Source organism: Podarcis bocagei, assembly GCF_964188305.1.
Source record: "Podarcis bocagei genome assembly, chromosome: 9".
Lineage (NCBI taxonomy): Eukaryota > Metazoa > Chordata > Lepidosauria > Squamata > Lacertidae > Podarcis > Podarcis bocagei.
Genome location: NC_138134.1, coordinates 32,956,664 through 32,980,887, shown reverse-complemented (window position 1 = coordinate 32,980,887; position 24,224 = coordinate 32,956,664). Strand labels below are relative to the sequence as shown.

The following is a 24,224-nucleotide window of genomic DNA, read 5'->3' as shown; positions in this document are numbered from 1 at the left end:
TGTGAATCAGTGGCAGAGAACAAGCTAGGCATGCAACACACTCCAGGTTCAGACCCTGCCATCTTCAGGGAGGCCTGGAAGACCCTGTCTGAAACCCTGGGAGGGTGGAGCCTCTGCCAATCAATGTAGAGAATACTAAGCTACATAAACCAATAGAGAAGGATACCTTATAAGGCAGTTTCCTGTGTTCTGTTCATGGTGTTCTGTTCTTTTCTAAATCTTCTTTTGCTTCTATATGACAACTGTTTCCAACTGGCCAATTATTTCGATAATTGTTACATTGCAAGGTATTGTATTGCTCATCTGAAAGACTTGCTGCATGCTCCTAATCAGGCTAAATCAGAAGTAGGTCCTCCCGAATTCAGTAAGTAGGAGCAGCTCACCTGAAATAGCTTTCCTGTATGGGCATCACTACTGCTTATCAGGAGAGACCAAGTGGTGGTGAGGTCAGGGCTATGTGGGTAGGAGAACCAGATTAGCCCTGCCAGTATGGTCACACAGCCCTGACCTCACCACTATCCCCACTTCCCCATAAGCTGCAGCATCACCCCTGCTAGGAGGCTATTGCTGCCATTCCACGTCATCAGGAAAACTGCTATGGCTCGCAGGTAGGAAGGGTTAGGATTGTAGCATGCCTAGCTTGTGCTCTGCCTTAGTTTTCTTAGGGAGGTATGCTGGCATTCCTGTGTCTGCCCCCCTTTTGGCAACCCCAGATCGCTCCAGGTGAACCCAATGCAACCCAGGGCTGCCTCAATCCGAATCAGTCTAATTCAGCCACTGCACAGCCCTAGTTTTTACCTTTTAGCAGATAAAAATCCCTGGCATTTCATCGGTTGTGGCAGAACTCCCATCAGTAGCAGAAAAGGCTAGGAAGCAGCTGTTCAACAGAGCAGCTGCTCACCTGGGAGACTTCCCTTGTGGAGGTTATTATGGGTTGCTGCTATCAGTTTGTTTTGTGTTGCATTGGTATTTTGTTCCTTTATGTAGCAACTGTAATCAGTTGCTGAAAATTTTTGATTCTGGTCTTTGTGTAATATTAAGGCGACTGTCTTTGTAGAACCAACTAAAATGTCACAAAGTAATGAACAAGATTTCAAGTCTTCCAGAAATTTCTTCAAGCTAGATGTTCAGGTTTTGTTTTGTTTTTAAAAGGGAGGATTAGCAAGAAGAGATAATGTTGTTTCAGGGCAAGATGAAAAAGCCTCCAAACTGCAGGCTGGGCCTTTTTCTGTCCACACATGCCCTCCCTATTTATTGCTTTGCTTTTGTTTTACATCTAGCTTAAAGAAGCGTTATGAAGAACTCAAAAGATTGCTCACCAGTTTGTGACATTTTAGTTGGATTTTTCCCCCCTAATAGAGCTGTAAAGCCACCTGCAATTTTTATTTGATGCATGTAGTTCCTAGAACTTATCAGCAGAGGGCACTGCTGGACAAGCAGAGTTCCATGCTGAAGATGGAAAAGTTGATGGTCGTTTTGTTTTTGTTTTTAATTGTTGAAGATTTTTGATAGAGAGCTTATCAATATTCAAGCAGACTGGTAAATAGCTTATACTGAATCCATCTAGCTCAGTATTTTCAACTGTGATTAGCAGTGGCTCTCCAGCGCATCTTACAAAAGTCTTTTCCCAGCCCTGCTAGGAGATTCCTGGCATTGAACCTGGGATTTTTTGCATGCTAAATGCATGCAAAATGTGTGCTCTGCCACTGAGTTATGGCTCTTCCCAAGCCCTATAGGATTTTAAAAGTTAGAACCAGCACATCATATCCAGAAACAACTGGTAGACCCACCCCAAAAAAGTTTGAAAACTAATGTCACAATTATAAGTGCTGCAGCAGAATTCCAGACACACTGAAGTAAGCTTTCAAAGGCAGCTCACACAATGCAGGAGTGTGAGTTTTAGGTCACGTAACATGACTAAAAGTGACCAGAACAGGTGACCTGCGTAACCAATGGATTCCATAGAAATATAAACAGTTGGTGCAGGCTTGGTCTTTCAGTCTGAGAAACTGATCTAACTGAATAACCATGCAGGCTCCCGTGTCAATGGATCTAGAACCTGGTCATCAGCTCATCGACTATTGTGGACTTCTGCCCATGACAGACTGGACCCTCAGATGCAACCTGTCCTGGAGCTTGGCCAAGGGTCTGGCAGAAGTTAGGAAAACGGAATTATCCAAGCTAGCCTGGTGCCCTCTAGATGTTTTTGGACTACAGTGTCCATCAGCCACAGCCAGCATGGCCATGACCTTGCTCACTGGGTATGATGGGCGTTGTAGTCCCAAAAAACTGGAGGTTATCAAACTGGGGAAGGTGGCTCAGAACGTGTATGGCATGTTCTCTGAGTTGACGGTTCTCGGGCGCTTGGTTCTAGAAGATTTTATCAGGTCCGAAGTTGATCAACTTTAGATGAAGGTCTACCAGGCTTGCGTGTTGAGCATGCTGTTTTGTGGAAGTGAGTCATAGGCAACTTACATGTGCCAGAAACGACACCTCGACACCTTCCACATGCTCTGCATCAGGAAGATTTGGGGCATCATAGGGCAGGACAGAGTCTCAAACAAAGATGTGTTCTCTCAAGGCCACATTCCCGAACGTTTGCACTCCTGTCTCAGCAACTTCTATGCTGGCTTGGCCACGTACACAGAATGGAAGATGGCAAGATCCCCGGAGATGTGCTTTAAGGGGAGCTGGGTTCAGGCACCAGGCCCACTGGCAGACCAACTCCACATTACAAAGATGTCTGCAAATGTGACATGAAGGCTGGCAACATCAACCTTGCCATGGGAATCCCTTGAAGACGACTGCAGCACCTGGAGACAGTCAGTCAGGTGGTGTATCCACAGCAATGGCCAGAGGAGGAATGACTGCTGGGAGGAGGAGAACAGAGAGAAGAAAAACCATGGTGCACCTTCATCAGCACAACCGGACACCTTCATCTGCCCCAGCTGCAACAAAACATGTATTTCCTGTATTGGTCTCTACAGCCACAGCAGGTGCTGTGACTCTTCAATGGTTTGACTTTACACTCAAAGGGGCACTCTTCAATTGTCTCCTGAGACAGACGGATGCCGACCAATTTCATCCATTGCATATTTCATGGGCGAACACCTACATATCCTCATATAACTGTAGCATGTGCTGACAGCCTGTACATATTTGCCAATGAATGTACTGAAAGTTTCACACACCAGGGAGGCCATACTGATCAGAGAGATCCTGGTCGCTTTGTAATGTGCAAAACAACCCTTGTTGTATCAGAAGACTTAGTCCTAAGCCCCCTTTTTTTTTTTAAAAAAAAAAGGATGTATCTGCAAGGAAATACCACACAAGAATCCCTGAGTAACCTGTGACCTTCCAGATGGTGTTGGATAATAATAAATAAATAATGATAAATATCAATATGCTGTCCATCTAACTGGGTTTCCGCAGCCACTCTGGGCAGATTCCAGCTTCCCTCAGCCCTATAACAAGCATGGCTAATGGCCGGGGAGTTGCAGTTCAACTACATCTGGAAGGCCACAAGTTCCCCATAAAGTGGATCTGGAAGGATAGATTTTTATGGCTCTGTAGCGTTGGAAGGCCCCAAGCTGGTCACAGCCAACTGAGGAAAAATACACAGCCTTGTAATTGGGGTCTTCAATCAAGAAGCCAGTTGTGGGTCATGTCCCCAAACAACCCTTGTTTTAAGTTAAGGGACCACTGGAACCTGCACCTAGAAGTAGAGAACTTACTGTTCTTATGTTTTTTAAAAAGCACCTGATTATAACTGGGACAAGTGCAGTCCATAGGATCTTTGTTGCATCCTGGGAAATAATTCACCCCAGCCCCCACACACAGTGCATTCTGGGTATTCATCCCCTTCTATAGCCATTTGGCACCAGCAACAGCCTTTCTGAGGGATTTGTCTTTGTTCTACCTCTGCACTGTAAGTGTCACATCCTTCGGCTATCTGCCATCCCCAATGCTGCCAGCTAAATGTAGCTTTATTTTATCTTCAGTGCTGGAGACATTTGTGCAAGAACTAAACGGGAACAAGAAAAAGCCATCCTGCTGTCTTCAGGTTCATATACTGCTGCTCTCTCTGCTGCAGACATGATAAACAACCTCAGCAGGTTCATTATCTGACTTTTCAGATGCCAGCAGAAGAAATGAGAAAATAGTCACAGTATTCACAAAGTGAGGATCGGCTCAAGATAAAATTAAGCCTGGCTTTCACAGTGTGGCGCAGCATAATAACAAGCATGTTATCCGGGCAAATCCTATCCATACAGATCAGCCCTTTGCCAGCCATTGGGGGTAGGATGATATCATTTTGTTTTGGCCACATCAGTGATATTGTTTCATTCAGTTCGGTTTATTAGGTTTTGTAGAAGCATTCTTTTTCAGAAGAAAAAGACTCAGTGTTACTTCGCAGCAACTGAAATGTACAGACAGGCAATGTAGTGTGATGATTAGAGTGTTGGATTCGGACCTGGGAGACCAGGCTTCAAATGTTCTTCCTTGCCTGTAAACCCCTGTGATCATTCAACCATCCACCTGAAAGGCTCTAACGAGTTGTAATGGAGTCAGTAGCTACAGAAGAGGGTATTCTAAATGAGCTTTACAGCTGTGGTTCGGAGAGGGAAGTGACAAAAGAGAGAAATTAAACTGACAATACGTAGCCTTGAAGGATCCCAGCACAATTTAGACAAGAAGGTTGAATGGAACTCAGCAATGTGCAGCACCTTCGGAATAAAGGGAACTGCAGGTTACATGTGGAAGCTTATCTCTCTCTCTTTTTTTAAATAAATATTTATTAAGTTTTCACAAATTATAAAATACAAACACAGACAAAAACAAACAAGTATAATTTCAAGTCCTTATTCTCCTAAACCTTACTTCACCGACCTCCTCATACCTCCCCTTTCTGCATTCCAATTTCAAATACTTAGTTCAGCAAGTCCTCACCCTTAATTTAATCTAATTGTAATCCTTTCTTTTCTTTTAACCTAATCTTTACAGCTGTAATCCGCTTACTTCTATAACCACAACATTTTAACACTCATTAATTTTACAATGTCTCTTAAGATAGATCTTAAATTTCTTCCAATCTTCTTCCGCCGTCTCTTTTCCCTGATCTCGGATTCTGCCAGTCATTTCAGCCAGTCCCATGTAATCTATCACCTTCATCTGCCATTCTTCCAGAGTGGGTAGATCTTGTGTCTTCCAATACTTTGCGATGAGTATTCTTGCTGCTGTTGTAGAATACATAAAGGAATCTTATCTCTCTCATGGAAGGAGAAGGCAGTGGGGAGGGCAGCAAGCAATCACCAGACTATTTAAGGTGGACTAATTAGCTCTTAACGCGCATTAGTTAGTTTTACGCACCAGCTCTAGCACACCATCAGGGATGGCTGAGTTTATAAAATGTCGGTGTTGGAGTTTTGCACTTTTCCAAAGCGCAGTTCAGCTTTAAATTATAAATAGTGAAGTGTAAATAATGCATGTCAGCATTTTTAAAAAGAACACTCACGTTTAATTTATCTTGAAGAAAGGCGAGTTCAGATATTCTATGATTCTGTGTAGGGGCTTAACTTCTGTGGCAGCATCCACCATAGATCAAACGCCAGGCGAACCTTAAAAATATATCGTGGAAGTGATGGTAATTATCATCATCACCACCACCGACTGTGAGTCATCAACTGAAAACAGAGATTGCAAATTCGAAACGGCTTCTTCCTGGTGGCTGCCTGCCGCCGCCGCCACTGCAGTCATAACATCATTCTCAGCACCAGCCAATCATTCATAGCACCTGCTACAGGGAATTTCCATACTAATCTTAGCCACTGGTGCTGAAACATTTTATGTCAAGTTCCAGAATGATGCATTGGCCTAGTTCCTATGTATTGATACCATACAGGTAAACTATAGTTTGTACTGCTAACAACATAGAAATCCGCCTTATGGTCAGACCACCAGTCCATCTTGCTCCTTATTGCCCACACTGACTGGCAGTGGTTTTCTAGTGTTTCAGGCACAACTCGTAGAGGACAGTCCTGTTGAATGGTCACTTTAAAATGTGAAGGTTCATTATTGTTTCACAAGTTGTGTATGTCTTTAAGGGCCAGGACCAGGACAAATAACGAGACCCAGTCTTACAGCTGTGAAACATAGCAGGTGCTGCCGAGTTGTGTTAATCAAGCTGTGTCAGCAATTGAGTACAGTATATAAGGAGCAGCACCTAGCTCTCCCATTACCCTGGGGGATGGGTTGGTGGTTGGGTCTGGTTTGTTGCTGATGTATTTAGTGTATAAGGAGTTTTTGTTTGTTATTAAAACCTTGTTTAAGTTATTTTGGGTCCCTTTTTAATGCATGGTCTCCCCAGCAAGCGCTCTGCAGCGCTACTAAACTGCAAATAGCCAACAAGCCCTACCTGAAGAGGCCAGTGATTGAATCTAGAACTTTATGAATGTAAAGCATTGCACTGCAGGGCTGGCCCAGGACGTTTTGCTGCTTCAGGCAAAACAGAAAATGATGTCCCCTTTTCCACCGCAACTGCTTCCTCTGCATACATACACGTTACCACCTCCTCCATGCCTGAACACTTTCTTGGTGGGCAGCCATGGAGGTGGTGGCCATGGGCACATGTGTGTGGAGGAGGCAGCCAGGAATGGACAACAAAACAACAAAGAGCAGTGGCAAAGGAGGCCAGTTCTGCTGTCTGAAGCGACTGCTTCACCTTGCCTCATGCACAGGCCGGCCCTGATTTGCTCTACCACTGATCCATCGCCCTTGAACAAGCTGAGGCCTAGTCCTTGCTGAGGTGGCAAATCTCTGTCTGGGCTGCACCACTTCAGACAGCAAATACATTCTCTTGTAACTTAATGCTTCCCTGTATCAAATAAAATGAAAATGAAATTTTAAAATCTCCTGTCCAAGGCTAGGCTAGAGCCCTGATATCTAGTTTCCTACATGGAGGATATTGGTTGCATGGAAGACTAATAAATTATACAAGCACTCCTGAACAAGTATAGCCAAATTTGTACAGATTTACTACCTCAGTGAGAACTAGGCCTCAATTCTTCCTGTGAGGCTTCATCTCCAAGCTCTTTCACTGCCCTTAGGGCTCATTTCCCAGCTTCATCACCCATTATCTTGACAGTCTTTTGATTAGTTCTATAGAACGGTGGTTGTTTCTAATTTCCCCTTCAGCGGGATAAGCGTTTTCTTGATGTTCATTGTGTACCTTTTCATACTGAGGGTTTCTTTTCCTTTTAATTATTGCGATTCCTTGCCAAAAACCTAGCCATTACTCCTTAGGGTTGCTCTGGGCTGTTATTAATTATTACACTGAAGCCAAATACCTTTGGTTTAATGGTTGGTTGGAGTCTACTGTCTAGTTATGCACAAGTAAAGCCAAGCCAGAAGTTTCCTACTATCCTACTATCTGATCTCCCAGTCAAACGCCAAGTTAGAACACAGTGTCACATGAATGCTTCCCCCCACCTCACCCCTTAGCTCTTCACCTTTGGTTGGAGAGAAGACATCCGTCCAGGAGAACCTCTTCACACCAGAAAATTCTGCTTTGATGCCGTTTCGCACAGCAGCCCCGTCACACTTTATGACTGCCATGGTATGAAGGGAAACCAGCACTGGAGCTACAGGAAGGTCAGTATTGCTTTGGATTGTTTCAAAGTCTTTCAGCTACTGGGTTTTGGGCAGGGGTGGCCAGCTGTGAGGGGTGGTGCTGTGAACCTGGCCTCCTGGTACCGCTGATGCTGCTTACAGGGCAGTGTGTGGTTAGCAGTGGTGGGCCTACATTTTTGAGGCCATGAAGCCTTTTTGCAACCAGCAATGACATCTGGGTAACCACAGTTACCTTCTTCAGTGGGGTTGTTTACAGCAACCTTTACAACATTTGTACTACAGACTTTAAAACATTGGGATTGTTGAAACACATAAAACAAAAAAATCCATTTGAGTTGTGCGACTCAAAATGTGTCTACTAAATCCATTTTTTTTTTTAAAAAAAGGAATGTGGACTCCCTGGAATTGGGGGCCCCTAAGCTTCATTAGTTTCATAGTAGATCGGACCCTGGTGGTTAGGGCAGCAGTGGCACAAGCGAAGTGGTCAGATTCCAGTAGTTCAGCCACACCTCTCTGCCCTCACACCGTTCGCTCCGTGTCCCACTGCTGTGATGCTGGTACCCGGAAGTCAGAGTTACAAATACTCCCCATCCTTGCTGGCCACTCCTGGTTTTGGGTAACAGAGACTGCAATGTTTGTTCCATCAGAATAATTCATTTTACACACTGCCTTGGTTCAGTTAAAAACAAAAAACACTTGAAATGTGAAATAGCACTGTTTCTTGAAGGTCTGCCATTATATAGGTCAAAGTTGACATTAATATGGATTTCACCCAGCACAAAATGAAGAGCACATCCCCTGAAAGATGCTTTGCCGTTTTGGCACTTCAAGACATGTGAGTCATTTTAACAAAGGCAGCCCTGAAAATGTTTTTATTCCATGTGACAGGCACAAGAAAAGCTCCTAATGAATTAAATACAATATAATCTTTCTTTACTTTAAAGATTACAATTGGCAGATGTACAAAATGCTGGAAAGAGCAGCCCTGTATATCTAATGAAACAAAATGGTTTACAATTCAAGGGTCATCGGTCTAGGATGCCGACTGCATTTCAAACCATTTTAAATAGCACTAGAAGCAGGTTGGCTGTGACAGAAATCGTGCATGACTTTTTCTTCTTCACATTTTACTAGTTACCATAACAATGCATTGGAGTGACATGATTGATTGCTTTTGAAATGGGTACCAAGGACGTGACCTTGTTTAACCTTCTCAGTGCAGGCCTTGGTGGAACTGCATGAGATGACTGTTATTCTGGTGCTCTGTTTCACCTATCCATCACCATCCCACAGCACAACTTCCTTGGCATTCAGTATCTTCAAATTACTAAAACTGCAATCGTATGCACACCATTGGACACAGTGGGGCTTGCATTGCATGGATATGACACACTCCTCCATACACAGTGCCTTCACGTAAATGCTTCTTAAGGGCCTTAACAGAGTTCTGCCCCCAACCCCCATACACTGGTGTTTCCCCCTCCTATGCCCCCTGACATGTGCACACAAGCTCAGACATTCACGGCCCACTGAAACATTACAGAGCATGGAAGGTCTGTGTCACCTTCCTTATCCCTCCCACCCTGCCTAGCCCTCCTTATTGTCATACAGGGACAGAGCCCTGGATGTGGATATATGAGCACATGGTATCACTAGGCACGGGTGCTTCTTTTATTGCCTTGGAACAGGACAGCCCTTTATTGAGCTGTACAGGAATCCTTTGTACATGGGTGCTGTTTCTTCAATGAGGCTGGATCATACCCAAAGCTGCACAGAGACAAAAGCTATTTTGGCCTTCATCACCCTAATATTTTCTAGTTTACCAAAGCATTCATGAATTTGGAAATAGATTAAATTTTTTTTAATAAAATTTTTATTAGGTTTTAACAATGAGAAAATATGGGAAAAGAAAATCCAAGAACAAAAACACATAAGATACAAAATCCCAAAATACATACAAGAATACCAACATTAAACAGACAAAATACAAAAATACATACGTTACAAGCTAAGGATAAAAAAGAAAAAGCACATATAAGAAAAAGACAAAAATTCCCTCTTTCTTAATTTTATGTCTTAAAATCACATATTTTCTTGACTTCCTCACATCTCCTGTTCTTGTATCCCTTTTAAAAATTAATTCAGCAATGAATTTGGAAATAGATTAAAGGCAGACCTACACTACACACTTCAGGCTTTTTGAGAGTCATTATCTCCTTCCAGGGAACCAAGAGAACCATAGATAATGTGTGCTGTGGGTGGGTGGCAGCAAGGAAATTTGAGCCAAAATTATCAGCACTTCACCAGACTATGGCAGTTAAAGTGGTTGTAAGACTATTATATGCTAGATGAAGGGATAGGATAACCAATGAGGAGGTTTAGTCATCAGGAGAACAGGCAGAGAGGTTTAGAATCAGTGCAGAGATGGGGAATTCCCAGAGGAGGGAAACAACAGATGGCGACTCTGCCAGGGCTTATATTGTCTGAAACTGGGGGGGGGGGGTATCTTGAGGGGGTTTTTGTCTGAAAATGTGTATCCATGAAAACTTTTGTGTGGGTTACATGGAGGGGACTCTATTGCCATTCAATCCATGACTTTGGTTGATCAATTTCGTTTAGTATTTACACTTTAGCCAGAGAAGGATCAGACTTTGTAGGGTGAATTGAATTCTCATTCCTAGTAGAGGTGCCATTTGAAAGGCGTGTGCTGGATCTTCAAATTATACGAGATGGCACAACGCCCTCAAAGTCAGAGGAGAAAGCTCCCTTTATGTCAGATAAGGATCTGACTTTGTACAACTGCAGCCTCTTGCTCAAACACCAAAGTCAATTTATTTCCTGGCTTGCCCAAGCTGCTGAAAAGAAGCTTGATGTCTTGAAACACTTCATTGGTGCCTAATGTACCAGGGGTGTGTGGGTATGGGGCAGCACAGAGCAGGCACAATTCTTGCATTGTCCTCTGCTCCTGGCCCATCGTATTTTTAATCTGGACCTCGGTGGATGATCACAGTGAAATAACAGCCCTTTAAACAACCATGTGACATATGCCATTGCCCAATTGATAAAACACTGTCCTGTCTGCTGATTTATTTTTACTACTTGTGGGAATGAGGCAGTACATGGGAGTTTCTTGTTCCAAGGCAAAATCTATATTTCTGAGTGAGAAATTCTTCAAAAAGCATTTTTATAAAGGAAGTGCTGGCCAAGCTGGAACTATATAACACTGATCTGGTAGCCATCAGTCCTCTCAGACAATACAGTGAGGCAAACACTTATGGTTGGCTATAAATTGCTCAGACAAGGAGCCACAACCATTGTAAAAATCAATTAAGTTTATCTTTGATCTAAGATGTATCTGCTTTCTGTTCACCTCAGTCTTTTTTTTAAAAAAAAACCTTTTACATAATATAAGTTAATTAATAATAATGTGCCATATTTACAGAGAACTTTCTTAGCATCCATAAAATTCTCAGCAAACAACCCTTTCAGGTAGGTCATTATTTTCTACATGCTACAGACAAACTTGAGAGGTAATTGCTACTTGAAACCAATATTGTGGCCTTGAGTATGTGCTTGGGCTGAGAGATGAGCTGGGAATGTTTACTGACAATGTGCAGCTACTTATGTACACACAAAGCCAGCTGTGTACAAGCAGATCCACATACAGAAGCAAAAGGTGCTGTAGAATGCTGTCCTGCAGGTGTAAGTTTAGAGATGGAGATTCTGTGCCTAAGAAAAGATGCTATACTTCACTATACTTGAAAGACAGATTGCTTATGAGCAACACTTTCCCTTATGAATGCTTAGTCATATGTGTAGATTCTATTCATTCATTCATTTCATTTTTATCATCCCCATTCTCCAAAGGTCTAGTCACTACATCATGGGACTCTTTCTACAACCAGGAGTCCTGATTCTTCAGACTTCCCCATTTCACATTATACACAGCATAGCCTCTACCTACGTAGCCATTCACCCAGGAGCTCAGGAGTTCCAACAATGCATACAGTGCTGATTCCACAACCGACACATTTGAATATCAATTAAATAACATGGTATTCAAAATGTATTTGGATAAATTTGTAAGAGTCTAGGAATCTATTCTGCTAAAGGTCCTGAAATCGCTGTATTGAACCTGAAATGGACGATAAAAATGAGACATTCTTATTACATTCAGTTCTCAAAGGGGAACCTACTGTAATACTGGGGAAAGTATGTGAGTCTCAGAGTTGAGCACACTCCGTAAGAATGGAAAACAAAGGCTTACGCTGCTTGGGACGCCAATACCCTTAGTTCACAGAGTGGTGTCAGCTTTTCAACATCAAGATGCATCGCCAGCGAAAAATCACCATCTGGCGATATACTGCGATGTTGAAACGGAGGGAGGAACAAGCTGCATTGTCCAGGCGCCGAGGCCAACGCAGCCTGTTACTCCCACCAGGTGAATGCAGCCAGGCGGTAGCCAAGCGGACAGAGCCTATCAGGCTCCGTTTGCAAGGCTGCCTCCTCCCCAGTGCCAGCATCAGGCAACCTCTGGGCCCGGCATCAGGCAACCTCTGCACTGCCTGGCTGCCTTCACCTGGGAGGGTGGGCTCCGTCTTTCCTCCTGGGGTGAACGACTACCTTGGGGGGAAAGTTGTAGCCCTCCCTCCCTGGCGATGGCAGTGCCTCCCTGGAAAAAGAGGTAGCCCCCACCTCACCCCCCCGTGCCAAGGCAATGTGTGAGGCAAGCGTATGCATGTCTGATGTAACCTGCCCACCCCCTGTGCCAAAGCGGCTCCCTTTTTCTTCTGTTGGCTACCATCACCTGACTGTCTTCGCCTGGGAGAGCAGGCCACGTCTTTCCTCCTAGAGTAGTTGTTCAGCCCAGGAGGAAAGGCAGAGCCCTCTCTCCCTGGCAAAGGCAGCCAGGCAGTGCTACGTTCGCACCCCTCAGCGAAGAGGTCTAAGGAAGTCCCCATCTCCGGCTTGCGCAACCAGGAGGCAAAGTGGGGGATCCATTAGAGAAGAATTAGGGCTCCCTCAGCTGTGGAGCAGGAGCACGTTAATGGAGCCCACACCCCACCGCTGGCTCGTGTGACCTGCTGGCAGGTCAGGGGTCCTTGGCTGAGGCAAGGGCAGCCTCACGCTCCTCAGCCAAGCAGTTTATAGAAGCGGAGGGAGGAACAAGCTGCCTTGTTTCTCCCTCTGCGTCGGTATGAGGGCAGAGTGGGATGGAAGGTTCACTCAGCGGGATATCGCTGGTGAAACAGCCACCACTCCTGAGCCCTCTGCCTCCACTGCAGATTGTCTCTCCCTCAGCACCCGCTGGGCACTGGTAGCAGAGAGACTCAGGAGTGGCAGCGGTTTCACCCACAATATACGTACCACTGAGTGAAGCCGCCAATGCGGTCTGCCCCTCATACCAGTCCTGGGCGATATATTGATAAATCGCCCAGGCCTAGTGGTTGCAAGGGAAAGGGGCTTTTCAGTAGTGGTGCCCCAGAGAGAATCTCCTGGCACCCACTATGGCATCATACACCAAGCAAAACCTTTTCTATATAGCATGGCATTTGACTGCTGCTTTTTGGGCTGGAGTCAGTTTTAAAGATTAACTATGTAGTAATCATGTCAGCAGAGGTTTAGGAGAACTGTAGTATGTTTAACTGATGTGTTCACTGGTACAGAATATTTTACATTTTGCACTTTATGAGTTTCGCATTGCAATGTGTCATTTTTATATTTTACCTTGCCTTGAGGTGACTCGTCTAAGGTGATTAATAAAGCTAATAAATTAATCATTATCATCACTGTTCCAAATCACTGGATTTATTCATTAATTACGTATTTAGATTTTTTTAAATACAAACTAAATTTAGATCCTACCTGACGTCTTTGGAAGAGTTTGCAGTTCAAATGTCATTCTTTTCAGACATGATCTGTTTACAGCATTTTAGTAAATGGCACCAGTCATCCCACACAGCAGGCTGTGTGCACATGAAGATCTTCATACAGCTGTTCATCAAAGATGAACAATGTTCTCAGTCTTGCCAATCCTAATAGCCCATTGAGAGAGAGGCAGAAGCTATGTTAGATTCAGTCCTTGCACTACCCCCAAACACATCCTCAGTGCCCTCCAATCTTACCACACCAAATATATTTTAGGATTATGTGCAGAACCAGTGAAGCAAGGATCACTGAACATGCAGCCTTGGATTTTTATCTCACAACTGGGGCCTATGCCAAGAGACTGAGACATATGTCTTTAATATGATTTTCCATAGGATGGCCCATGACATATTCTTTCCACATGATTTCGTATCTAATGTAGTTCTGCTCTGAATGCAGCAACAAGTTGTGGGAGAGACGTAAGAGTTGGAATTCAGGCATTCATTCGTTTATTGGGGCTATTGGACTTTATGCTACTCCTGAGAGAGCTGCAGAGGCGACATCTACTAGTAATTCAGACCTGGCACAAAAAACTCTTAAACTGCAATCCCATCAAGCATTGTCCTCCATCTTTATCCCCATTAAATCAAGCTCTTTGGTAACAAATGGAGAAGGAAGCATAGCAGCAGGGCCTGGTGGATCGCACCTTGACTTTGCTGCTGAAAAGCTCACAGTGTGAATATCAGTTCTAATGGTATGTTTTATCATGTGGACATTTGGTCTTATTGGGCCTATGCTGAGACTACCAACTCATTTCACAGAAATGACTGCAGCCGTCAGACGATAATGACTCTCATTGACTACTGACCTTGGTCATAGTTAAAGCAATGACCTAGAAGGAAGGAAAGGAACCTTGTCTCATTACCAATTACCTGAACTGCCCAGGCCTGCCTGCAAGTCCATTATCTTATGGAAAGGGTGTCACTCTGAAATAATATGCCTTCACTGCAAAAAGAAAGGGGAGAAAGAGTTTTTGCCCTTCCCAGAAGTAACTGAAACTTACCAAGAGGAAATGTTTGCAGTCTCTTCTTGGTTTTCATTCCCCAAGTGCATTGGCTGCAGTGTGCTGCTCATCTTAATGGACCTGGTCCTGCTTCTGATGAAGTCAGCCGAACTTCTGCTAACAAGTGGAGATAGATTGTCAAAAGCAAGCATCGTGTAACAGCCTGGATTTATTTTTAAATAATTTCCTGAAAAAAGCACTCACTAGTATAAAACACACACACACAGCTTCCTTTTTTGTTCAGATTCTCTCTTAATGACTGAGAATGGCTATTTCAAAAGTGATACTAGTTTAAACACATGGAACCTTTAAAAAAAAAGAAAAGACTGTAAGAAGACCCTCCTGGATCAGGGCAACAGCCTACCTAGTCCAGCATCTTGCTCCCACAGTGACTAACCAAATGCCCATGGGAAGCCTAAAATGTTGTCATAGATCAGGCAGAAGAAAACTCGGCCCTCCAGATGTTTTGGGACTACAACTCCCATCATCCCTGACCTGTTAGCTAGGGATGATGGGAGTTGTAGTCCCAAAACATCTGGAGGGCCGAGTTTGCCTGTGCCTGTCATAGAGCCTCACCTCCAAGGTGTTCCTTGTCAAGATGCCAGCCAGCCATTCCCTCCAAGCAAAGCATTCCCAAATTAGTAAGTGGAAACAAATGAGTGGACTTAACAAAAGCTTTTCAACCTTGGGCATAGTCCAGGCTGGGTTGAGGGCCACAGGCAGCAAATCAGGAACCAGTAAATGGGAATCAGGCAAAAAAGCCATCTAATTCAGAGGTCAAGCCAGAAGATAGGGCTGATAGTGCAAGCTAAGCATCAGAACTTAACAGCAATACCAGAAACACAACACATGCTAGAGCTCAAAGCACCACTGAGACAGGAAGTCCTCTTATACTTCTTCCTGCTCAGAAGGAGCCAAGGCTAGCCTGGGCTGAATTCTTCTCTGAGAAGCCGTAGTGACACATCTTGCCACATAGGACAGTGGTCCTCAGTTCCTGACACAGTTACAATGGCTGCCGACTGGGCTCATCAGAATATTGGGGAAGGGCAGTGATGCCAATAGCAACAGGCCCTTGAGGATGCCACCCCTGACATGAGTCTGAGGGACCTTTTTTTTTTTAATGTCCGTTTTAGAGGAAAGAAGAGAATGACTTGGAAATGGGGGTATCACACCTTCTGTGACTACAGCAGTGGCTTAAGCATGTGGCGTTCAAAAAGTGAACACAGACCACTGGGTACCAAAATGTATGGGGATAAGCCCTACTAGAAAAATTAACCAACCAACTCAAATTAGCACGGGGACAAGCTAACCCCAGTGTGATTCCCCTTTATCACATACAAAGCACAACATGACAGTGACCTATCCCCACCAACAACATACAAATCAACACGGCTATCCTGACCCAACCCCTACACCACAATGTAACCACCTGAACACAATCAGCCAAGCTTTGGACCCCTAACATCTCACAACGTCTACACACACACACACACACACACACACAGCCTATCAACATGATGCTGACACAAACCTCTAAACTAACACTATGCAACAGAACATTCTCCCCCCAATTGTACTATTCTTTGCTTATTCGTCTCTTTTGTAATACAATAAAATCTTTTAAAAACTAATTTTAAAAAAACACAAAATTGAATTCACAATTGATTCTGACCTTGAGGAATGGTGATTAGAACAATGCCAACATGAGATCTTCCTGGATCAGGCCAGCATCCTGTCCTCACAGTGGCAAACCAGATACCTATAGGAAACCTGAAAAAGGGAACTTCATAAGAAAAACAAGGAAATTTTCAGAATACATTGGGAAGAAAAGTTTTTTAATGCACAAGCAATTAATAATAAATAGGGCATGGTTTACTGGACAGGATTCAGGATAACACCCCAACGGACCAGGGTTCCTGTCCCCAGTGGACCCTTGACTCACATCCTCTTCTTTGTTTACTTGCCGTCATCCTCGTGCTTTCCAAACTAGTTTAGAAATCAAATAGATGATGCATAATGGGCGAATCTAAACCTTGTTTAGGACATGTAGAATCAGTTGCATGATTTCTGTGAAATTAATTGGGTGTTCTGTGAAGAATGCAACACTGCTTAATTTCCTCAGCAGAAAAACAGTGGGGTTGAGCATCTTATGTAAGACAACATGGAAAAGACTGCTCTTTAGTAATTTATTGCAGAACAGCAAAGTAAATCCCCAGTCCACAGCAACAGGTCTTTGATGACCAATGCAACAAATATTGGAGCTGGTGGCTCACTGGGTCAAAAGAGCCACCAGAGATCAAACATCACAAACAGAATGTTCATACCTGCTTCTTTTTGTAGCAGGGATTTTGATTTCATTGCCTGCTGCTTCACCTTTCCCCCCTTGCTGGTAGTCAGAGTTGCTTCGGTTTGGGCGCTTGAACAGAAGCCCCTTTGCTACCCTCTGCCAAATTAGGATCACTGCTTTTGCTGGGCTTTGGGGGTGGAGATACAGTCCTTTTGAGCTCTCTTCCCATTGGGGCTGCTTCATAGCGCAGGAGAAAAGAAATCAGTTCCCTTTGTGTTGCACTGCAATAGTGAAGCTAGGGCTGAGAGCACCAATAAGAGGCTTCGGAATGAAGCTACTTGCCCTGATAGCCTAGGCTACTTTGCAGATCCCATGATGCTAGCCTACAGACACGACTTCTGCCAAGATTGCATCTCTAGATGCTGGAAGAATAATCTAAATGAGGCAAAATGAGGAGGTGGAAGTGGAACATAGTAGCTATCAAACCAAACCGTGCATCTGAAAACCCACCTTGCACTAAGTCAGACGAATGGTCCATCTAGCTGAGCATTTTCTACACTGATTGTCAGCATCTCTCTCTGATTTCAGACCATCCTAGCCCTTCCTTTAGACGTGAAGGATTGAACGTGGGACCTTTTGTATGAAAAGCAGGTGCTCTACCCCTGCACTACTTCCCTTCCACGGTGGTGTTGGTGAATGATTCAGACAACCAATTGCCACAGAAGTTGTGCAGGAGTAAAGCTAACCAGCTCAGTGATCAAGCATGTTGGCACAGAGTTGCAGTTATGGGAAATGAGGGAGCAGATCCTCTGCAAGTCATCCAGGCTTGTCTTAAATATCAGTGCCTTCATTCATAACTGTTAAATATTTTACTCTAGACAGCCACCTACGTACAATACACTGGAAATAGTCTGGAAGCATTCTACACCATCACTCTGTTTTATTCTGGGCAGAAGAGCTGTCCAAATCTTAAAGAAGCTTGTCTTGACTTTTATAAAACCTCTGTTCCCCAAAACATGGCCATTTTTAATCAGCTGGCATTTGCTTCTTAATGCATTTTTGTTCTCATCCCCACAGGACAAAACTTTGTTCCATCCGGTGAGCAGCAGCTGCATTGATTGCAATCCGGCAGAGAAGAAGATTTTCATGAACAGATGTGATCCTTTATCTGAAACTCAACAGTGGATTTTTGAGCATATTAATATGACTGTTTTAGAGAAATTTAACAGCAAAAAAACCAGCTCTTAGGGAGAAAAAAAACAGACTGTTCTGTACAGATTGCAAACAAGATTTTGGCCAGCATCTGGGTCAAAGGAGTCAGAAATTAAGTTTCCTAGTGCCAGGAAATCTGTTCTGAAGATTAAGTAAATGCCAGGGCAGAAGCCAACGAGCTGTCATTGCGGGTGGACAATATCTGAAGAACTTGGCTGAGAACCTCACCAGCTGCTGCTGGAGGCCTCCTGGCTGACAATTTCCCTTGCTGGTCAAGGGAAAACTTTATTTTAAAAAAATGTTTCCAAACACTCCATGTTAATAAAGTTAAACAGAGTTTTAGAGTTTCTCAGGTCAAACCCTACTATAGTGAGTAGCTATGAATAGTTGCTGTTACTTATGGGGGATACTATGGAGTGCATGAGTGCTATGTGGGAATCTTGAGATGCCACCAGTAGAGAAGTAGAAACATCAATGGATACTGTCAGTGTCTCAGAACTGTAAAACAAGATGGATGTTCTAGCGCCATTCCTTTCCCTTGGTGGAAGTCAGGTTTAAGAGGGTTATTTAAATAAGGTGTTATAACAGATAATGTTAAGAACCTCCCTATTACATTCCTTTCACTGTTGAAATGGGAATGGCTGAAAAGCAATGTAAGAGTAATTTTAGAGTTGCATTTTGAATGAAGCATGAAAATGACTGTAAGGTGTCAAATGACCATTTCTCTTCTGCAGTTGAAGAAAGAATAATTTCCATCACAGCAATTAAATAAAATTTCCATCCATTTTACATGGTGTTGCTGAACAATCATCTGCAATCATTCATACTTATCAAGTCACCATTGATGGGATGAGCCAAAAGTGACCACATCCTCCTTCATCTTTAAAAAGTAGACAAGTTATTTATAATAGCAACACAATGGAAGGTTTTCAGAAAGGATTTCTGCTTGGAACACTGCATTTCTTTCCTGGCACTTTTTATTAAAAGATGCATAAGTGGATTTAGATCAATACAATCACCAGGAGAAGAAGCATAATGAGTCTGACAAGGCAGGTTTGTGGCCAAATACACTCCCTGGAGCTAAAGGTTGTCGGATTCTACCAGTATTAACTCAGTGCTGCAGGAATGGCTATAGGAGGCTATAGGCAGTTGTGGAGTTTCTATTAAAGTAGAATAGCATTATGTAGAATAGCAGCTGAAACTGCAGGCAACTGCCAACTGTTTCAGTTAATGCCATTGCAGGAGCTTAACAAAATCTACTGTATCATGTTATGCAGCTTTTCTGTAGCTGCACACTGTGAACATCCTAAGAACATGTTTCCAAACTTTTTGGGGGAACCGTTTAAAGCAACCTGCTTTTGAGAACCAAATTTCACCATCAGCAGAATCAGATGCTGCGCTCATTGCTGGACACCAGTGCAGCCCACAGGTGGGGATCATTATGCTTCAATGTTTCCCCATACAGTGGTACCTCGGGTTACATACGCTTCAGGTTACATACGCTTCAGGTTACAGACTCCACTAACCCAGAAATAGTGCTTCAGGTTAAGAACTTTGCTTCAAGATGAGAACAGAAATTGTGCTCCAGCGGCGCGGCGGCAGCAGGAGGCCCCATTAGCTAATGTGGTACTTCAGGTTAAGAACAGTTTCAGGTTAAGAACAGACCTCCGGAACGAATTAAGTACTTAACCCGAGGTACCACTGTATATATATATTTAAATATAACTACCTGTGTAAAGTTAACACGTGAGAACAACTGACCCCTAAACTTGATGTTATTGATGTGTGTGGGGAGAATTTTATATGGGTGAGCATTCATATATGCAACGTCAAATGATACTGAAGAGTTACATCACATGATTTTGCTGATTGGGCGCCCTGGCTCTTGGCTGGCAAATATGGGTGAGCATTCAAATCTGCAAACTAGATAAGGAGAAGTTACGCCGTGTAGTTTTGTCTATTGTGGGTGCACGTTTTCTTTATGTATGATGTTAACAAGAGATGTTACCTTTGAGCTTATATAGAAAGTATGGATTATAGCACAGTAAATGCACATTGGAAGCTACCGCCTTCAGATTCAGGCAAAATGAGAAGCTGGAAGTGAAAAATGGTAGTTATCAAACCAAACTGTGCATCTGAAAAGTAATTTCAGCTTTCAGTTACTCCAATTCAAGTCAGAATTGTCTTGTTCTTTGTTTCAAATCTTCACATAAAGCCTTCATATTTTATCATGTGAGAAGCAGCAGCTTAAAATTTGTTTTGCTATACCATTCTCCTTCCTTGACAGAGATGAAGGAGCAGACAACTTTCAGGTTCCTAATATTAAGAGGAGGGCAGCCATCTTTCAGTTGTACTTAAATTCCAAAACTGAATGTTGAAGGAACCAAGGATGCAGATATTTCAGTTTTCATGATTTGACGTAAGTGGAGTAAAATACCACTTTCATTTATATCATGTGTCAAATTTGTTCTGAACATCTATTTATGTTCCTTAGTTTGGTGATGTATTAAGGTCGAATGTTTGTTCCTTAGTCGTCTACATGTATGGCAATGGCTTTATCTGTAGAGCAGCAGTGCTGGTCAAATTTATGCATGCAGTGTAGAATGGATGAATTTCTAGATTGCAGGGATTGGTACATGCAATCCCATCTGTTCACAATGCTTGCCTTCTTCTTCTCTACCCCTAGCCGCTAATCTGATTCATCTGCCATCAACAGGACATACAGTTTTGTACACTATGATTCCAACCCACACAGAAAAGGTTTGCAATAGCTAGATTCTGCTTGTGGCAAATGAATTGGACAACTACTTTTCTGTGAGCAGGTGGTGACCAGGGAGAAGGCATAGATTCTAGGTCGCCAGGACATGCTAAGTGGGCCTATGCTATCTATAGCATTCAGATGCATATGCTAGAATATCAAAATGTCCCATGTTAAAGTGAGATAGATTATTTCATATAGCTCTATTTCAAATCGTCATGAGATATATTTATCAAGTCAGGGTGCAATCCTGCATGCAGTGTGCTTAAGTGACTGGGAGAGAAGCAGGATTGTGTGCAGGATTGATAAACCCTGCATAAATCTTAGCCAGTTGTGACATTAAATTGTGGTAAGCCTTACTGAAGGACATCAAAAGAGAACCAGTTTTTCAAAGCAACATAGAAACCCCCAACAGTGAAAACTCCCAGCAGTGAACAGAAATATCTCAAACAGTGGCTATAGATTCAGGTAGGTAGCCGTGTTGGTCTGACACAGTCGAAATAAATAAATAAAATTTAAAAAATTTTCCAGTAGCACCTTAGAAACCAACTAAGTTTGTTCCGGGTATGGTAGCCGTGTTGGTCTGACACAGTTGAAATAAAAAACAAAAAAAAATTGTCCAGTACAAAAATTACCCAAAGCAAACTTAGTTGATCTCTAAGGTGCTAGTGGCTATAGAGATACAGTGGTACCTCGGGTTAAGTACTTAATTCGTTCCGGAGGTCGGTTCTTAACCTGAAACTGTTCTTAACCTGAAGCACCACTTTAGCTAATGGGGCCCTCCTGCTGCTGCCGTGCCGCCAGAACACGATTTCTGTTCTCATCCTGAAGCAAAGTTCTTAACCCAAGGTACTATTTCTGGGTTATCGGAGTCTGTAACCTGAAGCGTATGTAACCTGAAGCATATGTAACCCGAGGTACCACTGTATTTCTGAAAGTTGTTTTGACACTGATAGAATCAAAAAGTTGAAAACGGCCTTGCAGGTCATCTAGTCAAATACCTGGCTTGATGCAGTAATTCTTCTTCTCAAAGATAAATTGCAATGAAAGTGAAACATGCACACCCAGTATCGGACAGCACAAACTAGGCTGAAAGATAGTACAAACTAGGCAGAGTTTTTTTTTGGGGGGGGGGGGAATCAAAGCCGTAAAAAAAAGAAATATGTAATCTGAAATACTAATGAACTGTTGTACTTGGAAACAAAATATGCGTAATCGCTCATCTGTATTCACTTTACAATAATTGAGTTTAACCACTGTACACACTGGCACACAGCACAAATCCACCACAGTGTTTGACTTGCTTTAGGGCTACTGAGGTCAGTGGACTTCAGTCATCTTAGCATGAGGCATGTTGGACCACAGCCACTCTTCTGAATTCTGCCATTTTTTAATGAAAATGCTGGATACTGTTACCATTAATGGTGTCCTGGTACTTACGCAGCATTGTAACATTTATTTCATATATTTCTATCAGCTCCTCAAATGTGTTTTGTCATGCCAATATGATGTGTGGCATCCAACCTGATTATTGTTGAAGTCCTAAGGTAACCCAAATGCAGTCCCTTAGCAGCCCAAACTTGAAGCTGTGAACCACTTAAGAAATGGAAATTTCCTTTTGTTGAAAAGACCCTATCCTGAAAACAAAATAAAGTAAGTACTAGAAATATTTTCAGTTAGGCAATATTAGCAGCTCTTTCATCTGTGCAAGGTATTGACACGGCAAAGGTAGCTATCTCGCTCCACAGGTCATGACATGGTAACAAGGTCTCCATTCTTATTAGTGAAGATTTGATTGTAGAAAAGCTGGAGCAGTGTGTTAAAACACACTCTGTTCAGCACTGATATCAAGTGTCATGCTTGGATGCCTGAATTGTGAATTGCAATTCACACATCAATGCTCCGAGTATAGATGAAACGCTCTTAAAGAAATGAGTGTTTACTCTTCAGAATTGTTCTTGGGGATAAAAATGGCTTCTCTTAAAATAGATAGGGACTGATAAAATTGCCATTGATTTCTCTGACAAGTTGACACCTTAACAACGGTTGTATACTAGCTCAGTGAAATGAATATGGTGTTATTAGTCTATTATACACTGGACAGATATCCCTTGCAATAAGCACCAACCACGTTGCTTTCCATTTACTGGCAGTCTTATCATCAGCACCTGAGGTCTAATAAACAGGAGAAATAATGCACACCTGTTTACTGTGAGTAGCCAGGTTTAGGAGACAACCTGTCACAGAGCGCGGTGGGGTATGCAGTTCTTTGGCTTGCACACTTCATGATGTCCCCCTTAAGTACCTATTTAAGGAGAAACGAGAAATTTCTGCTGGCACAGTAACCCTGCTGTATCTGTAGGCCCAGCAAGCAATAAGAGGTAAGAAAACCTTGCTTGCCTAGTGGCTGCCCAAGTATGTTTTACTTCTACTTGTACAATAAGCACAACACCTGGATAGAATCATAGAGTTGGAAGGGACCCTGAGGATCATCTAGTCCAACCCCTTGCAAGGCAGGAATACGCAGCTGTCCCATATCGGGAACAAACCTGCTACCTTGGCATTATCAGCACCACGCTCTAACCAACTGAGCTATCCAGGCCCATACCCATCCAGAAAGAATTACAAATGCTTCAAACGGGGGGACATTCTCCTCTCGCCCAAGTTAGGCTAAAGTGTTTGAACGTTACATACTATAGTCCCATTCACTTTGTGGGGAGTAAAGCCATGTGAAATCCAAGTACTCTGGCTTAACTGGGTGGTGAACGGAACTGTCAAAAAGGTGGACTATATTAATAAGGGTGATAGCAGAAACTACCAATAGTGATGTTGGGTAATATCCACACCATACATTTAAAAGCATATGACTCCCCACCCACGCAAATAAGAATAATCCTGGGAAATGTGGTTTACCCATCACAGCTACAATTTTCAACACCCGTAACAAACTACAGTTCTCAGGATTCTTTGGGAAAGCCACATGCTTTAAATGTATGGCTTGGGTGTGTTTACCAAGAAATTTATGACTGCTGGTTTCTACAGTAGGCTCATCATGTACACCAAGCATTAGTTCTATGAAGTCTTCCCAAGGAAGAACATCAGTGCTCTTCTGTGTGTGGAATATGCCTTCTGCTTATTGAAGGGCTGCTTTTACACCTCACACTTGAGTACTGCATGAGAAAAGTGATCCTAAATCCAAAGACGGCTTGGCCAACCTATTGTCCAAAAAGAAGCTTGAGAACTACTATGGAACCCCCCTGTGATTGTATTGCATGAATTACCATGCCAAGGTCAAAAACAAGCATTTATGGAACACTAGCAGCCATTTTCTTTTCCATGAATCATGGCTATATGGTTGCTTCCAGACAACCTGTTTAATTAGCGTTCAGCCTGATTTGTTTGTGGAG

At 43.0% G+C, this 24,224-nt stretch overlaps 1 protein-coding gene and 1 long non-coding RNA gene across 10 annotated transcripts in view; one reads left to right on the top strand and one right to left on the bottom strand.

The window, feature by feature from the left end:
* Positions 1-18,848, top strand: part of GALNTL6 (polypeptide N-acetylgalactosaminyltransferase like 6) — a 474,855-nt gene extending 456,007 nt beyond the window's left edge. For all 4 annotated transcript variants that reach the window (XM_081208891.1, XM_081208894.1, XM_081208893.1 and 1 more), the window contains exons 12-13: positions 7,501-7,650; positions 17,925-18,848. In XM_081208891.1, coding sequence (XP_081065017.1) covers positions 7,501-7,650; positions 17,925-18,095 — 321 coding nt within the window. In that variant the 3' untranslated portion in view covers positions 18,096-18,848. The remainder of the gene's footprint in view (positions 1-7,500; positions 7,651-17,924) is intronic.
* Positions 1-24,224, bottom strand: part of LOC308595179 — an 89,523-nt gene that overhangs the window by 22,198 nt on the left and 43,101 nt on the right. Inside the window, exons 3-6 of one of the 6 annotated variants that reach the window (XR_014011870.1) lie at positions 14,561-14,674; positions 13,495-13,664; positions 5,516-5,618; positions 1,900-2,867 (exon numbers count right to left, since the gene is read on the bottom strand). This is a non-coding gene — a long non-coding RNA (uncharacterized lncRNA). Of the gene's footprint in view, positions 1-1,899; positions 2,868-5,515; positions 5,619-9,782; positions 11,359-11,384; positions 11,765-13,494; positions 13,665-14,560; positions 14,678-16,232; positions 16,331-24,224 lie in introns of those variants that run through there. The other 5 variants (XR_014011867.1, XR_014011871.1, XR_014011872.1 and 2 more) reach the window with 5 other exon arrangements.